This window comes from Pteropus alecto, unplaced genomic scaffold, assembly GCF_000325575.1.
Source record: "Pteropus alecto unplaced genomic scaffold, ASM32557v1 scaffold71, whole genome shotgun sequence".
In the NCBI taxonomy this organism is placed as follows: domain Eukaryota; kingdom Metazoa; phylum Chordata; class Mammalia; order Chiroptera; family Pteropodidae; genus Pteropus; species Pteropus alecto.
In genome coordinates this window covers 5,916,279-5,927,274 of record NW_006433024.1, presented here as the reverse complement: position 1 = coordinate 5,927,274, position 10,996 = coordinate 5,916,279, and the positions used below count along the sequence as shown (strand labels likewise).

The following is a 10,996-nucleotide window of genomic DNA, read 5'->3' as shown; positions in this document are numbered from 1 at the left end:
TCTATTTTTCACGTCATCCAATTTAGGAGATTCAATTTCTGCAGAAGAAGACAGGTGAGGAGGGTAAAGTCCCCCTCTACTTCTTTAGATCCGTCCACCTTCAATCCACAACCTGCCACGCAAATGAAGCCAAGTCAGGGATTTTGCACTGAACCACCACCACCTTGTCACTCACGCCCGATAAACACGCCCCTCTGGTCCTACTGTTGGCCAATGGCGACTATCCTTCTTGCATAGTAATGAGCTCGAGACCTCCCCCGGCCAATGACGCTCCGGGAGAGGGGTTAGTTTTGCATGTACCTAAGTGATTTGCATAACCCAGCGGCTGGGGGCTTGGGAACCCGAGCGTGCAACCCTAGAAGGGAAAGGACGGGAGGAGATTGAGCTGCGGCGGCGAGCGAACGAGAAAGAGCCCGGGTGTTTGTGCGAGAGCCGGGCGGGGGCTGGGTTCAGGGGCCGGCATGGCTGAAGGCTGTGCTCCGCAATCTTGAAGAGCGGCTGCGGCAGGAGGCCGGAGATCGGGAGGCGGGTGCGATGGCAGAGTGCGGTCTCCGCAGCTGCGCCCGGCTGGGCCGGCTGGCCTGAGCCGCCAGAGGAGCGGGGCTGGCTCTGCGCTTCCATGGAGCAGCGGGAAGGGCGAAACTCCGGAGCGCCGCGTCCCTGCGCTGCTGCCGTGGACTGTTAAAGGGGCCGAGCCCGCACGACCGCCGAGAGAGGAGAGCCCGGCCCCAGCCCGCAGGCCGGCTGCGCGGGGGCGGCGGAGGGTAGCGGAGGCACGCTGAGCGAGCTGCGCCGCTGGAAAGGCCGGCGCGGGAGGCGGCCGCAGCAATGCTGGGCCCGCTGGGGCTGCTCTGCTTCTTCGCCCTGGGGCTGCGCGGCTCGGCCGAGCCCAGCGGCGCAGCACCGCCTCTCTGCGCGGCGCCCTGCAGCTGCGACGGCGACCGTCGGGTGGACTGCTCCGGGAAGGGGCTGACGACAGTGCCCGAGGGGCTCAGCGCCTTCACCCAAGCGCTGTAAGTGCGGGCGGTGTGGGCGCTGGGAGGGGCAAACTAGGGGACAGTGGTGGGGCGGAGTCAGCGGTCAATCCCATCCCCACCCCCATTGTCCCGAGGAGGGGGCGCCGGTCACCTGTGTGAGTGGGTTCTTGGCACCCACTCCCGCGCCAGGGCTTTCCAAACTTGGCCAGTCCGAATCCTAGCCTTGGGTAGCTCCTTTTTCCCAGACTTTCCGGCTCAGTCACCCTCCCCCCCAACTCCCAAGTGCATCTGGGGCCAGGGAGGAGGGAGGAATCTGGAAACGCTTGCCCCTGGCAGCCTTTTCACGCGACCTTCCCTTCTCTCGAAGGCCCCTGTTCAGCTGGCAAGAGCTTTGTAGTCGGCGAGGGTGAGGGCGCCTAGAACTTGGCCCGAGTCTGCAGACCCAGGCACGTTCCGTGGGGAAGCACCTGGAGCCTCCTGGGTTCCAGCATGTGGGTAGAAGAAACACCTGTACCTCAGGGCGAATCGCCTTCCAGTTTGGCCCTATCCAGGTAGAGCGACCTGGCACCTCAGTCCAGTTCCTTCTGGCCTCACCCTTAAATGCCCGGGGTTCTGGAGCGCACAGAGGAGCCAAGCCAAAGCAAGGGAGAGGGAGGGCAAAATTGCAGGTTTCTTTTGGTAGGAATACTCATACATAGCAAGGGCTTTTAAAAAAGGAATTCTGACCTGAAGTACAAGATGTTGGAAGAAAAAGTTCCAGAGCATATGCTCTGCCCATTGGAAAGGTAGGCAGCAGTTGTCTGTTGTTTCTTAACCAGCAGAACTTTCCTTTTGAGCTGCCTGCAGGTAAACTCTCAAATGGTTCTGACTTAAAAACACCCTCTTCAAACAGAGATCAGGGAGCTTTAGACATTCCCTTCAGAAAATAAGAGGAATCTGAAATTGGTGTTGGAGGTGGCATCGCCACATGCCACCAATAAAGAATAGGGTAATTGAGTGCAGGGCTTGTTGTGTGCTCTTGCAGTTGTGTGGCCAGATGAGTGATTAAATCGAGAGCAGTGAAAGAATTGTTTGAGAGAGGAAGGGATTCTGAGAGGCACTTGGGTAAAGGGAATTTCCTTTTACCTTATAGCCTCTGAAAGGGACCTTAGAAATAGAGTTTTAAAGGAATAACAGACCCTGTAAAGAAATCCTTTCTCTGCAGGCCAGAGCAGTTGCTGCATTTCCAGGTGGGTGGTGGGAGGTGTTCTGCTTGCCCTCTGCTAATAGGGTTTTATTGAGTAGGCCTGTTGACTTGGAACCTGTCTCATTCTTTGGCCTACAGGCCCCTCTCTCACCTCCCCAGGCCTTCTCAGGTGTGTTAGTTACACATTTGAAGTCATTTTCCTTCAATATGGTGAAATTTAACTTTTTACTAAAAAAAGTTAATTTTTCAGTGAAGAACAGTTTGCCCACCAAGGTACTTTAAGTGGGAAAGTTAGAGTGGGAGTGAGGAGAAGTAAAGGAAACAGGAAGGGGCTATTTTTTCCTCCAAGTCCTCTTGAAACTTTTAGGGAATTCATGCAGGAGAGCTGAAACCTCTGTCAGGCCTCTCTATAATAGAAAAGCATGATTTTACTATTTTGACCCATTGTAAAAACCTTGTTTAGCAGATTCCTCGAGTTTTTATGAGTAGGCTTGCCCTATAAGGAAAAGAGCTGTTTTACATTAGTACCTAAAACCACAAAGAAATATCACATTTTTATGAGCACACACTCTGTGGAGCATCAGGCATCTTCCCGTAAAACTCACTGAAGGTAGTACAATACTATATTCTCAACCTTGAGCCTTACAAAATGTATTGTTCATGGCTTTGGGAAACAGAAAGATAATTGGCACCGGTCCAGATTACATTGCCTAAACTAGCATCATCATATCACTTTTCTGAGCTGTGGTGGTGAGTGTGTTATATTTTCCTTTCCCATTCATGACCTATGAATGGAGTGATTGTATATCCTGGTAACTTTTTATTTCACTCTAAAACTCTTCATTTTACTCTGAAAAGTATTTCAAGGGCACTATATTTGTGTTTTGGGAAACCAGCTAGTCCAGTGACTCTCAGAGGCCAAGTTGAGGAGGGACAGGTGCTGTGGATCTACACACTCCAGTGGACCGCACAGGACACCTTGAGATCATCTGAGGTCTCCTCCTAAGTCTGCTCTCATCACAGCCTTAGGGAGCCACAGTCAGACACCAAGGGACCAGATACATGGTCCCCAAACTTCTGTTCATAGATTCCTAATTTCTGGAGCATGTGCATCAAGGCATACTTAGTTATATATAAAATTACAAACACAGAAATGGAAGTTAAAAAGATGAGACTATAGTTATTAATCAAAGTTCTTTTATTTTCCTCTCATTCCTCAGTGGTGTACCCTCACCTCCCCTAGGGGTATGCGCATCCCACTTTGGACACCCCAGGACTGACAGCAGGGATTTTATTTTACTCCCTTTTGGAGTCCACAGAGCCTAGTACATAGGAGGCACTTAAAAATATTGCCGTGTATAAATAAGGACTCAGGCCACACTGAGGGCAGAATTGGGGCTTGGAATTCAGATGTCATTCCCACACGGGATTGCCAAATTCAGCATTCTCACCATTTTAGTCTTTTGTCCAGATCTGAGAAGGCCCCAGAGAGAAGATATACCTACCTGCTTCTTCTCCTTTAGGCTCGTTTAAACTTGTTCAGTCTAACAGTGTCTTTCCTGCTTTTTTTTTAGCTGCTTTATCCGAGGCTGGGGGCAGAGTCAGATATAATCCCCAGTATTGTTGATGGGATTCCCATGTTCACACCATTTGCTGCACCTGTAGTTAGTATTTATATTTTGCAACAGTTTTCAGCCCTGTGTCACAATTCACCCTGAGGTGTTTTAAAGGAAGTACTTTTACTTACATTAAAATTCTAAAGTTTATTTTATTAAAAGGGTTGAGGGTTATTCCTATATGATGGTAATGAGGGCACTCTTAATCACCTGCGTTGCTAGCGTCTCGATTAGGGGAGAAAGAGATGAAGTCACAAGGGCGTTGGGGAGGGGATTGTTTACATGTGTCTTCTGGTTTGTGTGTTACTGCTACAAAGTTTGAGAACTATAGACCTAGAGCACAAATTTCCACATCCTTGATTATGTCTGGTGCAGTTTTAAGATTATAAAGGCTGTTCCTGTGGCTTCATGGAGACAGTGGTGGGTCTGAACCCTTGATCATGGTCTGGACCATGCCATGAAATAATTGTGTGGCCTTGGGCAAGTCCTTCTTTTTTTTTTGGTGACAATTTTCTCATCTGGAAAATGAAGTAATTGGATTCACTAGATTATATGTAAGGCTGCTTTTAGCTTCCAGAAGTTCTTTGCTTTTATAATTCTTACACAATTTTAGGGTGGCAAGGTGATGATAATGTTATGATCCTCTTATAAAAAGATCCCAAGAGTAGCAGAATATCATTCTTAGCTGAAGTTGCACAAGCGCATTTACTATACCACTCACCTGGAGGAGTTCTTTGTGTTTAGAAGTTTGTGTTAGGAAATTTGCCATGGAGACTTGTTGCAGAATGCATGACTAGCTAAGGCGCTTTTCTAGGGTAGAATAGCCCTGCTTGTTTCCTGTGGGTATGGCTTAACACTTGGAAAATAAAATCACCCTGTTTCAGTAATTTGGATACTATACAAAAAGTTACTCAATGTCCTTACTTCCATATAATTAGTCATAATCTCTTTAACCTTCACAGTGTGTGTATCCTGTACATGGGCAGGTTATCAAGCTTTCAATATAAAATTGATGATAACCTGAGGGACTTTGAAGTGTTTTTAAAAATAATCTGTTGCTTTTTCTTCAGTTTTTGGAAGCATCATCTCAGATTCTTGCCTAAGGTGTATTTTTTTTTTCACTACACCAAACACCTTTCTTCTTTTAATAGTATCATTTGAAAGTATTTTCTTATGTTTTTCCAATGTCTGCTGTATTCCCTGGCAGGTCAGTAATCAGTGGCTAAATGTTTATATCTTTTTTGATGGTAGAGTTTTGATACCTCTTGATTACTGAATTACTATCCATAATTTAATGTTAGCTTAGTTTGTGTGGAGCCTTTCTAGAGATGTATTAATGTTATATACAAGTGATCTTGGTTCTAAACAAGGCCAATATATGAACATCTTCTAAGTATAGATTCTTTATTTTATAAACTAGTGAACTTCTGGGTTCTCTTTAAAAACAAGAGAGAAAAGAGCATTCTGCTGAGGTTATGGAAAGCTGGGTTCCAGATCTGTCAATAAATCACAAGTGACCTTGAGAGGGTCACACACCTAACCCTTCAGGGCCTCAGTTTCTTCACCTTTAAAACAAGGACGTAAACAGCCCTTAATTGCCAAGAGTTTTCTTTCTATTTAATTTAATTTTTTTTAATACATTTCTCAGATCTCTATGTTGTGTTAAGTGAAGTATCAGAGTCTAAATCATGGACTTTCACCCACCCTGGAAACCTCCAATCATCCATCCCTACTGGAATATTTCCGTTGAATAGGGAATTCACTGCCTCACATGGCAACAACGTGCTGGGTGTGGTCTGAGCAATTCCCAGTACTTGAACCAGTAATTCTCTCATTCTGGGCTTCTTAAGGCTTGTAGTAACCACTAACATTTTAAGATTTCCAGTCAAATTAAATGCTAATGACAATTATGGTATCACAATCATTTATTGTCCAGGCACTTGGCTCTTAACATTAGAGTCGTAAGGTAACATTTGACAACTTAATCTCTTAGGGAAGATCAAAGTTCTGTACTGGTAGGTGGATCCAGGCAAGTTTAGGCATTTTCTTGTCCTCTGTCAGTCTGTCTCTCAAATTCTTATTTTAGTAATCTTTATAATAGTGGAAAATACAGCCTGCAAGTTTGGATTTTTGGTTTCTGATCTCTTTGGTTGTACCTATCCTTGTATTTTTCATGGTCTTACCAATAAATAATGGATATTGGAGTAGATGATGGCTAATGTCTCTCAATGCTTTGCATTTCTCTGAATTTTGTAGAATATTAAGCAAGTAAAGCTTAAGAATCGTTTAGTGGCTCATTGAAATTTTTCTAAGACTGTCACTTTTTCTCTATAAAAAAGATATAAATTTTCATAAAAGCACAATATTTGTTGGTATACCTGGATTAAAAATTAAACTCTGCCAAATATTCCCTTAACTCTGAAAAATATATCTAATATAACTTAGAGTATTCTTGATAAGAAAGCTCTTTTAATTAGTTCTTTTAATTTTTAGACTAGATCTCAAGGTTTTGGCTTTAGAGATACATTTCCCAGCTTGCTCTTTAACTGCCTTCTGCAACCTTCAAGTTTTTGGCAGTGCTAAAAGCTTGTTTTTCTATATATAAAAGAATATCGATAACTTTTTTCTTTATTTGCCCCCAACTTTGTTCAGCAAAATAGTTTTTAAAAACTTCATTGAGAATAATAAAATGCTCTATTTTTAAATTCTGTCAGTGAAGAAGAAAAATCTAGGGCATTTAGCAAATCAGTACTCTTACACAATGGCTAATTTGTCTGCTCTTCTTGACATTTTTTTTGTATCTTTTAAGCTCTTGATGGTCAAACTGTAGGCGAGGTATCAGCTCTATTTAGAGTCTGAAATTGGGTGGGTTCAAAATTGAGTTTAGAAATCAGTGTTAGCAGGAGACAGATCATGATTTTATAGTTTATGTACATTTAATAACATATCAACTTTCTAAAGATGTTAGCAAGTTAGTACTTAAGTACCCCCTTTAAATGGCAAGATGGAATTATGTGGTGGTATATATTCTGGATTCACTTATCCATAGACAAATATTTGTTATTAAAGCGTACCTAATATATTACAAGATAGTTAATGACCCTTTATCCTGCATATTTAATTTGTATTTAAATATTCTGAGTCAATATAAGTAAAGATCATATAAGCCCCTTTAGCTAGTGTTTTTTCCTATATTTTTATACTAGGAGGATGTAGCCTTTAAAAAAAAAGTTTTAAATATAAACTTGACCATTGAAAGAATGAAATCTCAATGTACTTTGACAAGAAAATATTTTTGATATTTGAATCAGGTTTTAGAACCCAGTATCCAGAAAAATCCTGAGTTAGATTCTTCCCATTCCAGTATATTTTAAAGTTTTATTTGGGGAACTTTTCCCTCCTAAGAAGAGTGACATAAATTTGGCAGGGAGATGGCGCCTTTACCTAGGAGCTGTAGTAGGCAGGGCTAAGGAATGTGCCTGGAGTGCTTCGGGTCCCACTTCTCCCTTCCCCTCTGGCTGTGAAGTTCTTACTGTAGCTCTTAGTGTAAACCACAGAATAACTTTAGTACAAGTGGTGACATCAAAACTCCCCTGAAGAGCTTGATTAGAGCTGTTTTCTTATTTCCTAGGAAGGTGGATGGATGTTGTTAATTCTCACTCCCTTCATGGGTCTTATGTTCAAGGGGCAGGATAATAAGAGGTGCACCTCCAAGTTGGCAGTCTTTTCTCCAACTTGAGGGATTGGGCTATGATGTCAATTAGTTTTCTGATTCTGCCCATTTTCCTAAGGGATAAGCTTCAAGCCTGGAGATCCTTGGAGAAATTATATGGATAATATGTGAAGGGCTTGGCAGACTAGATTTTCTTAATAGAGAGACTTGTGCTTGCCACTCTGCTCTAGATTGTCACCCTTCCTGTGTGTGTGAGCCATCTCAGAGGGCTGCTTTCTTGCAGGAGAATTCTCCAGAGACCGAGAGCACTATCTCTTGAATAATTTATACCTTAGGAACTCAGTATTCTAAAGTTTATCAACTCTTTTTTTTCGTAGTGGCAGGGGAGAAAACAAGTAATGTCGACTAACCTTTAGGTTTCTTAATATTCTTGAAGACTTCTCTTTTAGGCACTAAATTAATTACAGTCTTTGCTTTTTCTGAATGTGGTAATTGCCCATTGGATCATCTTTAAGCTCTCCTTATCTCATGTCAATTGAAGCATATATAGAATTCTCATATAATTTGATCAAAGTTAAGAAGGAAATATTAAATGAGTTTAATACATCTCAAATATTTTAATATCCTGTTTTAAAAATTATACATTAAAATTATACAGTTTACTAACTAATACTTAGCGATTTATCATCATCCCAGTTTTCTTCCTTGTCGAACTACATCTGTTAGTTCATCTCATTTGATTAGTTTTTTGAATCTTAATATTTTCCTATCTTCGTAATAAAGAAAAATTTTCTTGTTGGCCTTCTGTTCTCTCCAAGGTTATTTTGAGTCCATGGTCATGTAATCCAGCTATTTATGTCACTATCTACTTTCCAGTCTTCTTTTTACAGGCATATTTTTGTGAACAGGCCTTCAAAAATGGTTTTGTTTTTGAGAATGTGACACTGAGATTTAAGACTCTTGAGTTCCTAAATCTGTGAACTTGGACATGTCACTTAACCAGTTAGGACACTGGCTTTCCCATCTGCAAATAAAGATAGCTTGACTTGATCTTCAAGGGTCACATGTAGGAAACTCTAAAGCATGACCTCTCTTTGAGTGACAGTGAGGACCCAATTTGTCATTTCTTTTGGGAGTGACTAAGCAGTTGTATATGTGTGTTACCATCTTATGATTTAAAATTCCAGAGCCTATTTCTCTGGTCCTTTGGATGTAGATCAGGTTCAAAGCCTGCAGTAGACATCACAGGTAAGCCACTGTGCTAATGAAAAAAAGGCTACACATCTGGCAGATTTTCCATTTAGAAAAGTGTAAAGATCCTGGTGGAGAAAGATTAGGACATATGTTTCTATCAAGATACCTTCTGATAGGTGGCGATACTCCCCTTCTAACAAGAAAACCCAACGGTGGGGAGTTAATTTCTCTGGAGGAGATACTAGGGGGAAATCGTACTTCTTCGCCTGGTTCTCTGTGATTCCATTCTGCTGGTCACATAGAAAGATGCTGTCCCTACACAGAAGCAGTGTTTCTCCTCACAGCAAATGGGCAGGTGGCCTTCGTGTCAGCGTGGTCTTCAGATACTAATTTTCTGCTTCCAGACTTTGGAACACCGAGGATTTTCATTGAACACGTGAACTCTTGGGGAACCCTCACGCCAGCAAGTGCTCACTGTTGGTTTTTATGTCACTTTTCATGTTGGGGATGACGAAGCTTTACTCAGAACTGACAGTTTAGCTGTGTTCTTGTTTCTTCACATCATTTTGTTTCTAGAAATATGCAGATTATGAGAAACCTTTTTAAGTACTTTGAGAATGATATTTTATTAGTTATGGGATACCTATGTATTCTTTTTTTTTTACATTTGAAACCAATGCTTATGTTTTGTAGATAAAGGAAAGCTTATTCTAAAAGTAATTTTAGAACAAAAATCCTGTCTTTAAAATTCTTTCATATTTCTAAAAAGTTATATGGCACAGTTAAATCTTTTTTAGAAAAAACTCTTCTGGGTTTTGATTCAGACCTGATTGGAAAATGAATTATAAAGCCAGTGCAGCAGCTAATGTATGCAACAGTGCTCACAACCTATTTAGATTGGACGAGTGTTTCAAATACAGTTGTGCATATTTTCTACCCTGCGTCTATTTCTTAAAAAATGTTTGAGATGTTTTTCCCATTACCATCTTGACGTCTGCCTGGTTACACTTGAATAGCTTGACCCAGTCCCTCAGCAGGGAGTCTCCCGTGGCCTTGCTTTCAATAGCCATGTCACTGACAAAGAAAACATATGGAATATTTCATTCCTGTCTTTTGCAAACAGTCTGAGTCAGTGAGGGCATGCAGCAGAAGGCTTCATACTTCATGGATGGCAAGTTTGTGGACTAACCACAGACTCTGCTGTTAGCAGTCAAACTGTGCTTTCCAGAGACTCATTCTGTGAAAAGAGAATCTCGTGTTTTGAATAAATAAGTTTCTAATAGGTTGAAATGAGTTTATAGGACATGCTTTCATGGTGGGGTTTCCTACTTAATCATGTATTTTACCAAAGAGGTAGTGGGGTAGAGAGAGAGAGTGAGAGAGTATGTGTGCGTGTATGTGTATGTGTGTATGACATTAGAATGCTATTCTCCCAGGTTGGTTGTGTACTGTGTGTTTGATGGATACACATTGGGAATGAGGATGCTTGATTCCCACTAGAACATGCCTGAGGACTGTCTGCTTTTATGTTTATCTTCTTGTCAGTCCACAGAAAGAGATCAATTGATCATTCTCATGCTAGCCAAGCACTGCTGCAATGACCTTTAAAGGTTTCTATTGCATAAAATCAGCCTGCTACTAGGGGACTTGGTTTCAGTTTAGTGAGCATTAATGGCTTAGCTTTGTGGTTTCTGAAGACACAGTGTGGAGGCTTGTTAGCAGGTGTGGCACGAGACGGCCCAAAACATGGAAAAGGGATAAATTAATTGCTATCTTTTCAGGTCTTCTTCTGTACTAAAAGTATTTGCCTTTGGTGTCACCCTGACTGAGGTAGTATTCTAGAATAAGAAAACACTGTAACATCCAAAGATGAGAAGATTCATGACTTTAGTGGAAGAAATAATGACATACATTTTATCAGGGTCCTTTCTAGGCCTCAAGTTACCACACCCTGAATTTCTAGTTTCATTTTTTCTTAGGCATATGGGCTGGTTTTGACAGGAGTTGATGATTTATCTAAAAAGAAGTGAGCTCCTTTTTTATCCCAGATACAGCCAAATATTTAAATGTTTATATGCATCTCACCTAGAAAGTATTTCTGATGCTTCTTGGTATCTGAACGTTACCTGTAAAACAATGTGCTATTAGAAATTATTACCTTTTACATTTTCTCATGAGTAATTCCTTTTGCAGTTCTTGATAATAGATTTCCTTCAAATCTGTTGGCTCTTGGAAGGTTATATTTAAAAAGTTTAGTTATTATGGTTCTTCACAAATGAATCTTCTGAGGTCCCCCTTTCTTTTAGTGTTTCCATGTTTTTATCCTAAAATAAGTAGTTTAATCTTGGAT

The 10,996-nt window shown here is 41.6% G+C and overlaps 1 protein-coding gene across 2 annotated transcripts in view; it reads left to right on the top strand.

Annotated features, from left to right (window-relative positions):
* The first annotated feature begins 308 nt into the window (after positions 1-308).
* LGR4 (leucine rich repeat containing G protein-coupled receptor 4) overlaps positions 309-10,996 on the top strand; it is a 90,452-nt gene continuing 79,764 nt past the window's right edge. For both annotated transcript variants that reach the window (XM_015586380.2, XM_006907986.3), the window contains exon 1: positions 309-1,013. In XM_015586380.2, the coding sequence (XP_015441866.1) occupies positions 829-1,013 (185 nt within the window). In that variant the 5' untranslated portion in view covers positions 309-828. The remainder of the gene's footprint in view (positions 1,014-10,996) is intronic.